The following is an 18,118-nucleotide window of genomic DNA, read 5'->3' as shown; positions in this document are numbered from 1 at the left end:
GGGGAAATGGGCGGGGCCATGGCCCGTGGAGGGTCCTCTTTTTTTATTTGATAGATATGGTAACCCTAAGAGAGGCCCCTCCTATCCTCCTCAATCAGATGAATGATGATGAGACCCTTCAAGAGTAATAAGGAGCAGAAGGGTGGGAGAGAGAGTTTAAAGGAGAGGAAATCATTATCTCTGATCTCAGGATCATCATCATCTCCAGTTCCCACTCTTGGTGGGAAGGAGCATTCATAGGGGATTCAAAAAGAGTTACATTTTCCATAACTGGTGTTTGAGATGTGTTGCTCGTGTCCCTTCCATATTAGGTGTGTGTGCTCACCACATGCACCGGTGCTGGAAGTTTTCCCCTCAGCAGTATCCGTAGACGACCAGCTCTGGCACCGTCTGGACTGGCGCCAGCATGGTGTGGTATAAAGGGTGCCTCTGGCTTCCCCCACCCTCAGTTCATTGTTTCTGGAAACTCCGACAATGGGGAAGGAGGGCGGGTCATGGAATGGACATGAGCAACACATCTCGAAGAACACCACTTGCTCATGTCCATTCCATATTAGGTGATTCCAAAGCAGTACCCTGGAGGTGGGTAGGAGTTCACGGACGTGCAGATTGTAGCACAGCTCTGCCAAACCCAGCATCGTCCCTGGCCTGCTGAGTGATGGCATAATGAGCGGTAAACGTGTGGACAGAGGACCATGTTGCGGCTCTACAGATATCCTGGATATGGATTTGTGCCAGGAAGGCTGCCAAAGATGCCTGTACTCTCGTCAAGAGGGCTCTGACAATCAGCGGCAGCGGAACTCCCGCCAGGTGGTAACAGGTCCTTATCCATGAGGCAATCCGATTGGAGATCCTCTGCGAGGACACCAGGTGACCCTTCATCCTATCTGCTGTAGGGATGAAGAGCTGAGTTGATTTACGAAAAGGCTTGGTACGCTCTAAGTAGAAAGCTAAGACCCTCCGGACGTTCAGGGCGTGAAGACACTTCTCTTCACTGGTCTTGTGCGGTTTGGGACAGAACACCAGGAGGATGATGTCCTGGTTCATATGGAAGGTGGAGACCACCTTCGGCAGGAAGATCAGGTGGGGCCGCAACTGAATCTTATCTTTGTAGAAGACCATGTACGGAGGTTCTGAGGTCAAGGCTTTAATCTCAGAGACCCGTCTCGCCAACATCACTGCCATGAGGAACGCGACCTTCCATAACAGATGGGAAAAGGAGCAGGAACTCAGCGGCTCAAAGGACAGACCAGTGAGCCTTGAGAGGACCAAGTTAAGATACCACTGCGGGACGGGAGCCCATACCTGCGGGAAGAGTCTCTCCAGCCCTCTCGGGAATCTGACCATCATGTCATGTCATGGGAAAACACCGTTTGTCCTTGGATCACTGGGTGAAAAGCAGAGATGGCCGCGAGACATGCTCTAATGGAAGTGTGTGCCAGGCCCTCGTTCCTCAAATGGAGCAGTTAGACCAGGACAGCCTGTATGGAGGAACGCAAGGGAGAGATGCCCCATTCAGATGCCCAGCAGAAAAACCTTGTTCATTTGGCCAGGTAAGTCAGTCTGGTTGAGGGCTTCCTACTTTCCAGGAGGACCTGTTGGACTCCTTCCGAACAGGTCCGCTCCTCCAGGTTCAGCCAGGCAGCATCCACACAGAGAGGTGGAGGGACCTGAGGTTGGGGTGTAAGAGCCGACCATGGCCCTGTGACAGCAGGTCTGGTCGGTTGGGCAGGGGCCAGTGAGGGGCCGCTGACAGGCTCGTGAGCATGCCGAACCAGTGCTGGTGAGGCCATGCAGGGGCGATCATGACAACCTGCGCCCTGTCTCTCTTGATCTTTGCCAAGGCCCTGCTGATGAGTGGAATCGGAGGGCCTGTTCTGTCTGGTAGCGAACAGGCCCACTTGGGGAGTTCCCCATCTTTGGAAGATCATGCAGGCTACCCCTGGGATGGAGCGACCACTCGTGGTGAGAGGAGAATTCCCTGCTGAGCTGGTCCGCCAGCATATTCCTGACACCGGGAAGGTGACAAGCTTCCAGATCGACCTCGTGGCTGATGCAGAAGCCCCATAGACAGAGCGCCTCCTGACAGAGAGCCGACAAGCGCGCTCCCCCTTGCCTGTTCATGTAGAACATTGAGGCTGCGTTGTCTGTCAGGACTTGTACCACCCTGCCCAACAGGTGGGGCAAGAAGACTCTGCACACCAGCCAGACTGCTCAGAACTCTTTGACGTTTATGTGCAACCGCACTTCATCCGGGGACCACATCCCCTGAGTCTGGAAGATGCCGATATGTGTCGCCCAGCTGAGACCCGAAGTGTCCGACACCAACTCTATGGAGTGGGGAGGGTTGTCCAACGGAATCCCTTCCAGGACTGTTCTGCGGTCTGTCAACCACCGCAGCAAGGTAAGTATCGCCTGGGGGATGGTAATGACCTTTTCCAGGGGGTCTCGGGACTGGGAATAGACCATCACCAGCCATTGTTGCAGGGGCTGCATCTGGAGCCTGGCATGGCGGACCACGTAAGTGCACGCTGCCATATGGCCCAGCAGGTGCAGACAGACCCTGGCTGTAGTCAGAGGGAACGCGGAGACTTCCGCGATGAGGTTCGTCAACATGTGGAACCTTTCCAGGGGCAGGAATGTTCTGGTGCAAGTCAAGTTGAGGACCGCTCCGATGAACTATATCCTCTGCACTGGCACTAACATCGACTTTTTCTCGTTTACCAGTAGGCCCAGAGAGTGGCACGTGTCTTGAAGCACCATGACATCCCTTTGGACTTGAGCCCTGGAGCTGCCCTTGACGAGCCAGTTGTCAAGGTACGGGTAGATCTGGATACCTCAGCGCCTGAGGTAAGCTGCTACCACCGACATGCACTTGGTAAACACCCTCGGTGCTGTTGCCAGGCCAAATGGGAGGACTGCAAACTGGTAGTTGTGGGGCCCCACTGTAAACCGGTACTTTCAACATACTACTTCTCTTAATACAAAGGGCATGAACGTGTGCTCCTGCTGTGTGCAATTATCAGTCAGGGTCCAGGAGAGATACAGGCTATAAGCCAATCCCTCTCAAGAAACACTAACAATACACTTAGACTGTGGAGGTCCATAGAGCTGAATGTCCATGACCATACTGTACGGCTTTATTCCAGGCAGCAAAGAGCGCCACAGGGTTTTTACTGATCTGGGGTAGCCAAGTTAATCGCGGGCAACTGTGCATGACTGTCTGTGGCAGGGCTGTGACTGCTTTTGACCTCAAGTCCAATCTTCACAGTTCGATGTGCAGGGACTTTGTTTCTGAGGTGGGCAGCATGACCAAAAGGGGCCATGCCAGCAGTAGCCAGTGATGACTTCAATCCTCACTAGGCCAGTTTTCAATGATACATCCCTATTACAGACAGGCACCAATTCAATGGGGTAACAGAGGATGTAAGCAACCCAGCAGAGGGACCATGTCTTTGTGTGTGTTCACACAGCACTCAGCACAGTGGGGCCCTGATCCTGCCTGGAGGCAGCTGAGCCCCCGTTCACACAGAAGCAGAAAGAGCTGCATGTAAAAGGATCCCACTGTGCATGGTTCCACAGGGAACAATCTGGCTGTGTGAATTTTATTTTATTTTTTAAATTTGGGCAAGTCTCTGCTGTGAACCTGAGAGATCACAAGTGAAGCGAGTTTGGTGATAAGATTCCATGCTTCCGTGTGCTCTTGCAATTGAGTATCATCTTTCTCACAACACACAGGCCAGTCTCTAGGGAAGTTCTTGGCATCTAGCGATATCGGTGGGTTGGTTTATGTTGAGCAGCATCTTCTGGAATCTGTATATTTTACAGTGTTGGCATTGTACATTTTAAAAAGCTAATATTGCAGAATTCTGCAAACATTCATCCAGGAAAACAATACAGCAGCAATAAAATTCATTTCAATTACATATGGGCTTCAAATCAACCTGCCACTTTGGAAACATTTGGATACAAATCAAACTTGTGGGCCTCACTTGTTAGCCTGAGGCCAACACAGAGTACAGTACTCCTATTAGATAAAATACAGAAGGGATGTATATGCCTTTTCCATCTGTGCTCGCTGCTGCCTGGAAATGGATGGCAAAAACTGAACACAGGAGGACAGCATACAAATTTTCACCTCACTAAAGACAACCAAACATTTATTGCACTTTTGTAAATTTCAGATTATTTTATCCCGAAGTCAGTGCTGAGTGTTCACCCTATCCACATGCATTTATGAGAAATCAAACTGCCTTGGTCTCTCACCTATTTCACATGGGGTTCGTCATAGGCTGGCAACGAACTTAATCCAAGTAAAGATTAGTACAGTACAGCAAGAAATTACAACTCACTAAAGTTCAGACACAATAAGGGAACACAAGGAACTTGCTGTACAAAAGAGAAAGAATACCCCGCTCATTTTAATGATTCACTCCAGTCTAAATTATGGTTGCACTGGAGCCAGATACAGCTGCCGTAAGAAAAACTCTAAAATATAAAATAACTTAGTAGTGAGCAGTCCATTTTTCACTCTTAAGTATCTATAAAGGGTACAGTGCAGTAGAACTAAACAGAAGTCGCATGTGGATCCTTCAATCTCTCTCTTTCATTTATGTCAGATCGTTTTACAAATGTGATTTTAAACAGCTACAGATATAAGGTCCATGTGGGACTGAACAGTCCAAGTCCAACTCATGCACTGCTTGCTTTTGATTGGGAGCCCAGAGGGTTACATAAATCAAGAGTCAAATTGACAGGAAGCCGAGAACATTATTGGGTGATTATATTTTATTCTTCCAGTCAATTGTTCTTGGTTGTTAATTGAAAGCAATAATTTGATCGCAGCTGTACTGTGGAAAAAATAAAACCCAACCCACAACCACAGCACCCCAACAGAAACTGCCACTGGCAAGCAAGTGTGATTCAGCGGGGGTTACTGCTGTGACCTTGCATCCTCAACTGCAGTCATTCACATCAGCTCTTACCAACAGTGTTAATCTAGCAAGTTAACGGAGTCAATTGGAGATTTGCCATCAAGTTCTACAGGATCAGGAATGGACTGTAAACCATTGTCACAGATCTGGCTTGTTTTACTGTTCATAACTAGGGACCTACCAATTTCATAGCCATGAAAAACGTGAGTCAGTCTGTGAAATAAGCCTTTCCCCGTGAAATCCAATCTCCCATTCTGCTGGAAGTGCCCCAGCCGGCGGCTCATAGCTGCTAGTCTGGGCTGGGTGGGGAGGGACAGGACTTGTCCTTCCCCTGCACGGCCACTCTTGGTGGGGAGATCAGACCCATCTCCAGAGGCAGTGCAGAAGTGAGGGTGGTACAGGGGGCCCCCAAATTGGCCAGGGCCCCTGGTCACGGGCCTAATCCCCATTGGCCGGGACTAGCAATCCCTGGCTGGGGCGCTCCCGGCAGCACGGGGAAGATCGGATCCACCTCCAGCTCTGGGAACCTCCACCAGCTCCGGGAAGCTCCAGGGAAGCTGCCTTCAGAGCCCCGTTCTGAAGGCAGCACAGAAGGCACGGTGGCAATCCCATGACCCCCTTACAACAGCTTTGCAAACCCCCCCACAATCCTCTTCTGGGTCGGGACACCCACGATTACAACACCACAAAATTTCTGAGGTAAACATCTGAAATTGTAAAACTGACTACTTTTAAAACCCTCTGGCCATTAAATTGACAAAAATGGACTGTAAATTTCGTAGGGCCCTAGTCATTACATATCAGTGAATTATCATGGAAAAGAATATTTTCTCTGCAAACACCTCATGCCCCTCTACCCCAAACCATCCTTACAAATGGCCATGAATGTAAAGCCCTTCTTCCAGCAAATGAACCAGTTTAAAAAAAAAAATCTGTTTCATACTGTCACATCTATAATTCATTCATAAGCTCGGTCATTCTAGTTGTCCTGTAAAACGCTTAGCACACATCTGGACACTGAAAAATAGTACTCAAGTATTTATAGAGCATCAATCAATAACCACTAACTGTTCCCGCTATCTAACCTCCAACCAACCAACAGAAAATGGAACAAAGCAACCAAATAAATCTTAAACAAACAAATCAAGAAAAGGAAAACCAGTGTAATGCCAAGGGAGAGCAGTGAACTCAGGGCTCCATCGGAGAGAGGACCAACATGCAATCTCTTTTTCACATACCAAGAGCAGAAATGTACACAGATGCAGAATGCTGTACTTTCAGTCTGCACAGTAGAAGAGGATTATGGGCTCTTGGTGGGCAGAAGGAATAAAGGAATGCACAGCAATGCCACAATCCTGATTAGTAACTGTAAAATTTGGACACCACATTGGGCAAAACTCCAGGTCTCTCTTATGAAAGCAGTGTGTAAGCCTCACCACAGTAACATAGATAATTTAATTACTGTTGCTGCTCTTTATGGCATTTTGAATTTGTTGTTTGGAAGCAGTGTGAGAACATTCAAAACATCTGATCACAGACAGACAAGAGGTTTTCCAGCCCCAGGATTGCCCTGCCAACGCGTCGTTCTTTCTATTGGAAGGATTTGCTCGAAAGGGCATGGCCCACAAGCACCTCTAATAGATTTTGCCCTGTTTCGTGTCACTGTGAAAGGGAACAGCTTAGGGAATCAAAAAAGCAATTGGATGGATAGCTGAGCACCAGGGAAGAAAAGTGTCACACTGAAGCCTTGTGTACACTAGGAAAATGTGAACCATTTTATTACACCATTGCTGCTCCATTGGTGCTAACATGGGGGAGCTGTAGTGTAGGCAGGGCATAGATGTTTTTTGAACCATGTTGTCTAATCCTGTGCAGGAATTTTCCTAGCATGGATAAGGACCCAGTGCCCCGAATATAAGGCCCAGAAGCTCTTAGTGCAACTGGCGAGGGGAGGGGGAGCATGCTTTCATAGAATCATAGAATATCAGGGTTGGAAGGGACCTCAGGAGGTCATCTAGTCCAACCCCCCTGCTCAAAGCAGGACCAATCCCCAAGTTTTGCCCCAGATCCCTAAATGGCCCCCTCAAGGATTGAACTCACAACCCTGAGTTTACTGAGCTATCCCTCCGCCTTTATGCCACCTTTATAGTCTCCCAGTCCTGGGTTGGTCACCACTGTAAACCAAAGGAGTCTTTATACTGATCAAAACTTTGCAGCTCACACCCAGTTCTGCTTTAGATAGATGAGGAGAATTTACCTGTTTACATTTCAGTAATTAATACACAAAAGCTTATTAATCTTTAGAAACATATTCAAACTGTGGTGTTTTCCTTCGAAGGCTGAAGACTTCCCATCCACCATATCCTTTTAGAAAAGCAAGAAACAAAATGGGCTCTTGGTTGACACCTTTTCTTTACGTAAATACTGTCCCATTCCATCCCATTAAATTATGCCTGCATTGTGTCTTTGCATGGCACCAACATTTAACAGACTCCGCTGATAACAATGAACCCTAGACGTAAAGAACAGGAGCAAGGGGAGATTTAGATAAATCCCAGGCCTTGAATTTAATGGTCCACAGCTTTGGTAAAAATGCAGCAGGATTTTTGAGTAGGCTTCCAATAGGGTTAGGACAAGTAGCTCCAACCTAGGCCAGCTTGACTGGAAAAATCTTTTCTTGGCTTGTGAGAACTTCAAAAATACTAGGCTGGTGGTTTTGAACCATCCAGTACACAAAGACAACCCCAATGGAATTCAAGAAGAGCTTGGCATTCAAAAAGCTGTGGGTATTTTCTAAATAAACTTTCTATTTGAGGGTAGTTTTAATTAAAACCCAGCAGGTACTACAGGCCCTGTTCATTTTAATGCCTACTTTTATGTAGTGTTTTGAAACCTGAGTGAAGCTTCTATGCAAATAGTAATAGTAATTCCACCCTTGCAGTTATAAAAATAGGGTGAAGTGAAGTAAGCTAATATTCAGTCACGTGCCACCTGGGAATTTCATTCACCTGCTGAGGGGCTTATTCAACAGCAAGTTGTGTCCCAGCCAAACAAACCCGTTAATAACTCCCCTCAGAGGCTCAGAGCTGAAAATACTGATCTTGGCATCATTTCATGCAATGGAAGGAATTAAAAAATTATAAACAAAATGAGGGGAGGGAAGAAAAATATATTTTTTCTATCATACATGCATTTACTCTAAGATCTCCTTACTAGACACCTTTCAGGAGAGTCCTCCTACAAGGGTGTCCTGTCAATAGCTCAGGTAAGCAGTAAGAAGAACACATATGTAATTGATCCCATGGATACAATTAAAATCCCTAAAATTCTTCCATGCCCTTCCACATATAAGGCAGAATGTCTGGTGGCCTCAGTCAACTGTTTTATAAATGCCATAGTCACGTGGTGAGTTGATCTATGTGACATGTTGAGCACCAAGGAGGAATGAACAATCTTTTTTTTTCCCCACTAGATTTATGAAAAATCTGAGACCGAATCAGGGAAAAGCAGCCTTGTGTTCTGAGTGCAAAGGAGAAACAAGACTAAATCCCTTTCTGCTGAGAGTAGTTTGTGTAAAATAACTGACCTCAGCTCGTCTTTGAACTCATGTCTTCTCAGCGCACTATCACGTTTAGTGCCACACGGACTCATGAGGAGGACAGAGTTGGCCTATAGAGCAGATGGCACCCGAGGAATCTCTGCACACCAAACTAACCAAGCACTCTCAATCTGGTGGTGGTGGCACATAGTCCAGCAGGGGACCAGGATTTTAAACAATGGCTCGATTCTCACTTCAAGGAGTTTGGAGACTTTTCTGTATCAGAGAGACCTTTAAAAATAAACACATGATCTGGAAGGTAGAGTTAGTGGTGAAGGCCTCAGCCTCTCAGGAGCAGAGGGTCAGACCATGTCATTGGAAAGGGACTTTTCCCTAGCTTTGGAATCATAGAAGTGTAGGACTGGAAGGGACCTCAAGAGGTATTCTAGTCCAGTCCCCTGCACTCAAGGCAGGACTAAGTATGTAATCTTGTAATGTAATCTTGCATTTGACTGAAGACTTCAATGTCACTGTAATTTTTTCATTCTTATTATATCCATTCATTGAACAAGTATCTCATCTATTCTGAATGTGTGCACTCTATCATGCAAGTCAAATACATAAATACAACTCCCATCAATTCAATGGGAGTCAAATGCATATATCCAAGGGCAGAACTGGATAAATAGTGAGGGACAGTGATTAAATTTTGGTACTCTTTAAATAAGCAGAAAGATGTTTATGACAAAAAAGACATTGTGTAACATTGTTCATCGGAACAAATTTCAGAACTTAAAAATATTTTAGTACTTATTGTTTATAAAAATCCCTTGTATGCTTACAACTGAAATCTGTTTGCTTTCCATAGTGCACGGGTGCTTAGCTTGTTATTGTAGGGTTGATTACAACTCCTGAGCTCCTGGAACTGATTTATTAAAAATGTACACACAGAGAAAACTCTTCCAGAGCCTCAAAAGGAGAGCTGAAATCGTGTTAAAAAATCCAGCTCCTCAAATGGGCCATCCAACTCCACTAGATCTGGAATGGATGGTTGGGCAGATACTCACCATGTGCATTCTGCTATCACTGGCAACTCTGTAAAAATATAGAGGATTTTTTATATGTAAGCCCTCCACCCAATAATGCCAAATTACCTACACTTAACATGGGGATATCAGGGAGAAAGTAGCATGTAGTGCTTCAGAACCAACAATCTGAAGTAACTAAGAGTCTTTGGGTTATTGCTGCTTGGTAGGTTACAGACTTATGGGCACTTTACTGCTGCTGCTACTATTATTATTGCCATCAATTCTGGTTTAATCACTGGGGATTTTAATGCCTGGGAAAGCACTCAGTTTTATATGGGCCCTTTAGAATAGTTTAAAATATATAACCTAAACCATGTCCTTTTCAATTTACATATTCCCCCTCTTCTCCCATTTCCTTTCCCACAGATGCTTCATCCATTCTCATTAGAGAACGGGGTTTCCATCGGTTCTTGTAACTCCCTCTTCCCCTCTGAAGATGTAAGGTTGATATTGGGTAGAGAGGAGACGTGTGCATGGAAGGCGACTACATAGTTGTAAGAACATGAGCCCCAGTTAAATAAACCTATCAGTCTGGCAGCTGCAAAGAGAGAGCTGTGTGCATGAGACCAGGAGAAAGAGGAGGGATAAAGCCCCATTGTTTTGTATCCAGAGACTGTGGCAGGCACTTTAACAGGGTCAAAGGGGCCACATCTGGCTACAATCAGATCTCTGATACCAGTTAGAAAGAACATGGGGGGGGGGGGGGGAGAAAGATGGCGAGGGAAGGGATCTGACATCCCTGTGATTGAGGGTTTTGGTAAGAGCAGATTTAGCAAGAGAAGGGTGGAGATAACTATAGCACCAACTTGTCCCTTTTGGGATTTTTTTTTAAGCAAATAATGGTTGAGGGTTTAAAGCATGGACTTGTATTTCCCCTTAGCCTCTCACTGACCTGCAGAACTGAGAAGGGGAGCTTTGTGCCAATGTTGTGGCAAGGCTCAGAGACTGCAGTTTGGCTTTTGGTAGGTAATTTAAAGGGCACTCATGCTCACGTAAAAGACAAAACCAAAATATCTATGGCATTTTTATACTGGGCTAGGGCAGGACTTTTCCTCTGCAGCTTGGAACCCATTTACTCTGGTGAACAGAACATATTGCAGGGCTGAAAACTTCATTCCCACCTCAGTCTCAGCCTTCTCTGATCCTTGCGTGAAACAACTGCCATTCAAAAGTGCAAAGAAAGTGAAAATGCACTGATTGCAGCACATCTCCAGTTTGGAACAGGAGGAGGGTTAGTTCAAACAAGGTTTAAGAGAGATCCTCACTAACATGATCTTTTGCATGAGGTGTTTGAATGGACACGGTCTCTTTGGGGGGAAGGGGGGGGGTTAAACACCTTTACCGGTGGTTTTTTGAGCATGTCTACACTTTGAGCTGAAGATCTGATTCCCAGCTCCAGGAGACACACCTGCACTAGCTCTCATCAAGTTACTGCATTACAAATTGAATGTAGCTGCGACAGCACGAGCAGCAGGAGGGGCTAACTGCCCCAAATGCACACCTAGCCTCTCTGATGGGCCTGTACTCAGGGCTGTGAACCCCCTACTGCTGCTTGCTCTGCCACAGCTACACTCTGTTTTTACCATGCTAGCTTGATGACAGCTAGCATGAGCATGTCTCCCCAAGCTGGGAATCACACTACCAGCTCAAAGGGTAGACATATCAGTAGTGTAGCTTCTCATTTGGGTAGGGTTACCATATTTGGAGTGTCCAAAAAGAGGACACTCCACGGGGCCCCGGCCCCGCCTCCAGCCCCACCCCCGCCCCGCCCCAACTCCGCCCCCTCCCCCAAAGTCCCCGCCCCAACTCCGCCCCCTCCCCTGCTTCCCGCGAACATTTGATTCGCGGGAAGCCTGAAGCAGGCAGCAGGTAAGCGGGGGGGAGCGGGAGGGAGGAGGCGCGGCCCAGTCTGGCCCCCTCCGGCGGCCGGCCCCGGCCCCTCCAGCCTGGCTCGGCTCGGGCCCTGGAGTGCCGGCCCCGGGCCAGCCCCCGGCCGAGCACCCCCGGCCCAGCACCGCCGGCCCCCGTCCCGTCCCCCAGCCCGCGGCCCAGCACCGCCGGCCCCGGCCCAGCGCGCCCCCCGGCCGCCCAGCACCGCCGGCGGCCCGGCGCACCCCTACCGGCCCCCAGCACCCCCGGCGGCCCGGCCGTCCAGCACCCCGGCCCAGCCGCCTGGATTTTCCCGGACATGTTCGGCTTTTTGGGATTTCCCCCCGGACGGGGATTTGAATCCCAAAAAGCCGGACATGTCCGGGAAAATCCGGACGTATGGCAACCCTAGCTGGGGAGGGTTGGGGAGAGGGACAGGGTCTGGAGGGGATGAGACAGAGGGGAGCAGGACTGGAATGGGGGGAAGTTGAGGGGGTGGGACAGCAGGGGGAGCGATGGGGGTGGGATGACGGGGGAGGCTGAAGAAGAGATTTGGGGTAGGGCAAGGCTGAGGGCAGTGGGTTGCGGGGAGCAGGGGGACTGTGGGGGAGGCTGTTGGAATGGGGGCAGGGACTGAGGGCAGTGGGTTCGGGGTGGGAGGTACAGGGGGAACAGGGTCAGGGTGGGGGCTGAGGGCAGTGGGTCGGGTGAAATGATCGGGGGGAGGGACTGTGGGGGAGGCTGAGGGAACAGGGTCAGGGTGGGGCCTGAGGGCAGTGGGTCTGAGGGGAGCCCCCCCAGAGGAACCTGCTAGGGGGCCAGGTGAGCCCAGCAGTGCTTACCTGGAGGCTGGAGCGGCTCCCAGGAAGCATGCAGCAGGCAGGTCCCTCCCAGTCCCTCTGGCCCCTTCCTAGGGTCGGGTCGGGTCGAGGGGAGGGGGGCGGGGGGCTCTCTGCCCGGCGACAGCTGCCTGCTGCCGGAGTCTACAGGCCCCGCCCCGCTGCAGCACGCAGGGGAGTGAGACCTCCCTGCCTCTCTGTGTGCCGGGGGCAGGGGCAGGGCTGCGCTCTGCAGGCTCCTCCCGGCCGGGTGGGGGGCCCCGTGGGCTGACACCGCCACACTGGGAGCTCAGCTGCGTGCTGCCCCAGGGAGGGAAGGTGAGTGGCGCCGGCGGCGCTGGCTTGCCGCGATTCCCCCAGCGCGGCTGCCCTGTCAGCGCTTTTGGGTCTTTAAATAGCCGTCCGGGGGAAATCCCGGACATTTTTAGCTTTTTACAAATTCCCCCCGGACGGCTATTTAAAGACCCAAAAGCCGGACATGTCCGGGGAAACCCGGACATATGGTAACCCTACATTTGGGGAATACAGCGTTTAGGTTAGGTTAGTTTACCCACTCTTTTTTTTTTTTTTTTTTACCACTACACCACAGAGACATATCCTAAGAGTACCGTGGATAATTAAAAATAGAGGGAAAAATAATCATGAAAATTCACTTTTCACCACTTTGCTATTTGTTTACTTTTCTGATTTAACTTAACTTAGAAGCTAGTCAAACTGATTTTGTTTCCAATAAGTTTCACTTTCCAGTTCTCCTGTACAAACACATTGCTGCAGAGCTTAAGTTGTGAATACTGCAGGGGAATGTTTCAATCGACACATTCTGAACAACCTTTATTTGATTTTTGTTTTTTAAATCATGAGACTATTTCCATCAATATTAAATTATAATTAAAGAAATATGTAATACACTAAACCTCTACCTTGGGCCTTACCCATCTGACCGTTTCATTTTAATGCCCATGAGGCACACTTATTATTTTGAGAGGTTTCTGCTTTCCATTTTCAAAAACACCACGTGGAATCGGGTTGATCTGAGGTCACTGGAAAGAGGACTCTTTCACTAGATATGGGACAAGACTACCTGCAAGAACACAGGGCTTATGTCCCCTTTCCTGTATTTACATTTCATGCTAATATGGAAAAGCTGCGAGACTAAAAGCTAAAGCACAGAGCACCAGCACTGTCGTCAGGAAAGGTACTTCAAACCTGTGCATACTAACCAAAAACAGCACTACCAGCAAATACTTTTAAAAATATATTTCAACTTGAGCTGTAAAACTCCTTTAAAAGTTGTTCACGTTTCTTCCACTGTCAGTTCTGCTCTTTTTCTATATGGCAAAACGCGACCCTCCTACTTCGCCTGCTCTCCCGCACATGTTTCTAAAGGAACTTAAACCTCACATGCCTTTTATGTTTACTTTCTTATTTATGCACTAGCACCCTGGATTATAGCAGCAAGCTTCTTGGAATTGATTAGCTAATTGCTGCTGTAGAGTCAACTATGGAAGGAGCAAAGCTTGTGATTCTTGCTTTGGTCCTACATAGTGCATTAAAATAGTTCTCAGCTGCAAAGTCAACGATTCACTTTTTCAAGTTATATTTAGAAGTCAGAACATTTTAAGGCAAGTCGAATTTTGGGCCTAACCAACTTGGCAAAACTCCTTTCACATTTTGGCTTATACGTTCCAGGAGAATTACAAAAAACAACCCCATAGCTTTTAAAAGTATCCACTGAAAAGGTTCTTATTTTACTGTTCTACCATCCACCATCATTACCCCACAAAAGCTTACATTTAAACCCTCAACCCAGGAATTGGCCAGCTGCTGGCATCTTCTGCCCAGTGAGTACAACTCAACCAGCCGGGTAAGGGGAATGCTCATCCAGCATGAAATGCACTGTTCTATCAAGGGAAAGGGGCAGAACCTCAATGACATTCCAGTTCTGATGCTGAATTACAGTGAAGCTGCAAAAGGATGCCAGCTATCCCCTTTCTGCTTCTCAGGATAGACCACACAAGTAGGGGCCAGTATAGTGTGCAAAGGAACTGACGAGAGCCACAGCCCTCTCGGGTTTTGTGGCTCAGGCACCAACTAGCAACGAAATTTGAATTTCATCCATCTCACGGGCCTTGGTTTTTGCTAAGGGGTCGGGAGAGTGGGAGTCGGATTTTCCCAGACAGGGTTATAAAAAAAAAAAAATTAAATATTTTTAAATTTGTTTATATTTGGGCCTGTCAGTCCAGACAATGTCTCCTTTATAGACTGGCCTCCCCAGCTGTATACACTTTGGAGTTGAATACAAGAAAATGGAAGCAGCAGGGTTTGTTGCTAAGCTTAGTTTTGTGACTATTTTCTATGCTAGTTTCTCTCATTTCTATGCTAGTTCCAGAGATTACAATGAAAATACACAGTATACAGCACCCTGTGAGCATGTTCCTTGAGCTGCCTTAAGATTCCCATGCCAGCAATCCCACCTGCACACACGCTATTGCTCATGGCAAGAAATAGCCTGTTAATATTCAGAACTATTCATGTAAATTCATTGGCAGAAGCTAGATGACACTATGGGAAACTGAAACTGGCAGGGGAGTGGTGTGAATGGGCTCTGATGGGAGTCCCCAGAGCACTACTTGGCTTTGACAGGTGCCTGCCATACGGGTTCTTCAGAGAGGGAGATGTAAAAGCAGAGACCGAAGGAAATCAGAGGTCTCCGACAGGTATTGGGAAACTCCTGGGTACCCTCCCCACACACACAGTCCTCCTTCCACCACCTCCCCCCCTCCCTCCGACAACCCACATTAAAAGACAAGAATAAACTTCAAGAATAAAATGAGTAAGTGACCATAACTCTAGTACCAGAATGCAGACAGAAAAGAGCACATTTGCCACCTGCTGGCTGAAAGTAGGAAGTGCCCTTTTTGTCTTGAACGCAATCAGTACCATGATACAACTGATTTAATCCAAAAAAAAATAATCAATGAACTTGTGATCAAAAGCCAATCAGTCCCACTATGCCTGGAATCATATGTACATCTATCAGTCCTTCTCATTTATCAAGTATCTCTCTGGAAGTCATCCTTTTGCTTTTTATTAGGGTCTGGTTCACACTTCCTTTGCCCACCAACTCCCTCCATGATCAAACCCCTGCCACCACTGAAACATACAATACACACGGTAAAAATGAAATGCTCTGCTAGAGGTTGTGACATTTGGGCACAGTGCAGGAATACCATCCTTAGCAAGTGCTTAAGAGACATACTTTTAGAGATGACCGCAATGAATAACAAACTAGCACAGGGAATAAGGCTCAAACCATCTGCAGAAGCATTGTGTTTTGAAAGCAGATTTTCTTTTTCAAATATTTACCCATAAGACAATAAACAGACACTGGTCAGAGTTACAGCAGAAGCTCTGGGTTTTGGCCACAAAGTGATAGCACCATTGTAGCAAATTTTACGATACCGCTTTGGCCACTGAAGAAAAATGAAAAGCAGAGAGTAGGAGTGCCAACACGTCACAGCTGAAGGAGGTGCAGGGATCTTTCTAGTAACGCACCAAAAAGCTTTGCTGTAATAAATAAGCAACAAAACAGCATTTTGACAGGACACACAGGCTCTTGAAGAAGCCACAGTGCTATGTTAAAAAACCATTTGGAGCAGGGACCATGCCTTTGTCTGTGTTTCTACAGCACCAAGCACAATAGGACTCAGGAGTCTCCTGTAATATAAATACCAAACAGCAAATGAAACTAGGAAGCTATCTAGGCCATTAATCAAAGTGTCTGCACTTCCCATTTACAGGAGGGTGAAAAAATAAATATGGAATGAAGAGAGTTAATCTGGGAAGCACAATGACTGGTTGCACTCACCTGTCTGTAGGTGCATATGATGATTTCTCTCAGGTGATAATGCATAGGTGTCATGGTCTCACTCACAGTATCCAGTGCCATATCTACCTCCTTCTTCATTCTGTGCCCCTCTGGTAAAAGCTGCACCACCTTCATCACCACCTGGGGGATGAGAGTAGTAACCGACTTCATTCCAAAACGTACGCACTTTGAGGAGCACAAAATAGACAGGACTATTCCAGGTTGTGCTCCCAAATCTATCTGCTTGCAGCCATCTGTTGTCTCTTGTATTATACATAGACTGTAAGATCTGTGGCACAGGGATCACCTTTTTGTTATGTGTTTGTACAGCGCCTTGTACAGCGGAGTCCTGGTCTGTGACCGGGGCTTCTAAGCACTACAGTAATACAAATAATCACCACCACCCCGAAAGCACGTAAGGCCAGATTCTCGCCCACCGTCTGGCCCCTTTGTTCCTTACAAGTAGACCAAAGAGGCCACCTAGTGGCCAACTCAGAATTCCTTTGGAGTGGGATGAGAGAGAGGGGAATGCTGGGAGCTCTCAGCTGGTGTCAAGCTAGCACAGCGCCCTTCCATCATCACCCCCTCCTAACGCTTGTGTAGGACACGTGCAGTGGGCAAGAACCTCAATGCACTCCATCAATTTTCATTTGGTTGCCACTGCCAGCTGGTGTACAGGCTGCTCTTACCAAGACCACGCCTGAAGCTGTGCAGAGTAGAGAAATCAGGGATCCACAACTGGCACTCTACAGCACGCACGCACCCACACCCACCTTGAGCATATCTTGGTGTAGGAGAAAATCTGTCCCCTACAGAGGTGCTCTGCCTTAGTAAGCTCCCGTTAGCATAAACACCTAGTTAAACTAAGGCTGGTGATCTCCCCCAGCCCAGTGCTGGGGCTTCCTCACTGTATTCCCCACTCCCACACGCTGCTTGCCCCCTGAAATGCTTTAGACAAGCTGGACTGCACTCTCTAAATCTGGAGGAGCCCGCTGAGACACTGCACCCAATATTCTTCATAGAGATATTATTATATGATTATGACATAGTTATGATGTGTTTTATGCAAGATAGGTCATGTGAGAGGTCACTGGAAAGGTTCTGATTTGCTGAATAGGATTATCCTCTTTGTATGCAAGTATTATTTTTGTATCTGAAGTTAGGAATGTTGACTGTATATCTGTATTACAAATAAGTGTTTAAACTTGGGGAACACCCACTAGACAAGACGCTTTTATTCTGAATAGCTGGGTGAGGAAGGGCCATTAGGAAAACAATAGGCCCTAGGAATAACAGGAGTACTTGTGGCACCTTAGAGACTAACAATAGGCCCTAGGAGAAGCTTATCTCCCACCCGGGAGCCTTCCTGAGAGCCCTACAAACAGCCTCCGAGTAATGGCTTGTGTGACACTACAAGGACATGTGACCAGGTCAGCTGGTGCTGGTCTCCATCTTGGGATATCAGTATTTTTCCACTGACTGGCATGGGAGCCAAGCTTTGAAACAAAGGGTTCCCGCCACATGCAAAAGCTATATAAGGCAGGGGAGTGACATTATCGTGGGTCTTCACTGACTCCCCACCGAAAGAGACTCCTGAAAACACCTAAGGAACAAAGACATACACATGCTATTATCTAATAGCATAGTAACTATCACCTCTGCCCTGAAACCCAAAGTGCTGATTACATACTCATTCCTTTTAGAGTCACTGACAGACAGACCTGCTCCCACTCAATTCAACTGGAATTTTAACAGTGTGCGCTATTAGGATGGGATTAATGCTAATAAACTGCTACAACAACACAGACAGAGCATATTGCCAAACAGCCGTGTCTGATTCATCTGTACAGTGACTGCATAATATGTAGATCCATGAACTCTGACTGGCTACAACCCCTCAGAGCTTATCAGACAGTTGCTACAAACTATCTGTCTATCCTAGATACTTATATAGCTCTCATTACCTGAATCTGAGCACCTCC

The 18,118-nt window shown here is 47.4% G+C and overlaps 1 protein-coding gene across 1 annotated transcript in view; it reads right to left on the bottom strand.

The window, feature by feature from the left end:
- The window catches only part of PALD1 (phosphatase domain containing paladin 1), a 201,787-nt gene that overhangs the window by 60,440 nt on the left and 123,229 nt on the right, over nt 1–18,118 (bottom strand). Inside the window, exon 18 of the mRNA XM_024201856.2 lies at nt 16,137–16,277. Coding sequence (XP_024057624.2) covers nt 16,137–16,277 — 141 coding nt within the window. The remainder of the gene's footprint in view (nt 1–16,136; nt 16,278–18,118) is intronic.

This window comes from Terrapene carolina, unplaced genomic scaffold, assembly GCF_002925995.2.
Source record: "Terrapene carolina triunguis isolate 2854851 unplaced genomic scaffold, T_m_triunguis-2.0 Scaffold95, whole genome shotgun sequence".
Classification (NCBI taxonomy): Eukaryota; Metazoa; Chordata; order Testudines; family Emydidae; genus Terrapene; species Terrapene triunguis.
Note: the sequence above shows the minus strand (reverse complement) of the source record. Positions and strands in the feature narration are given on the sequence as shown.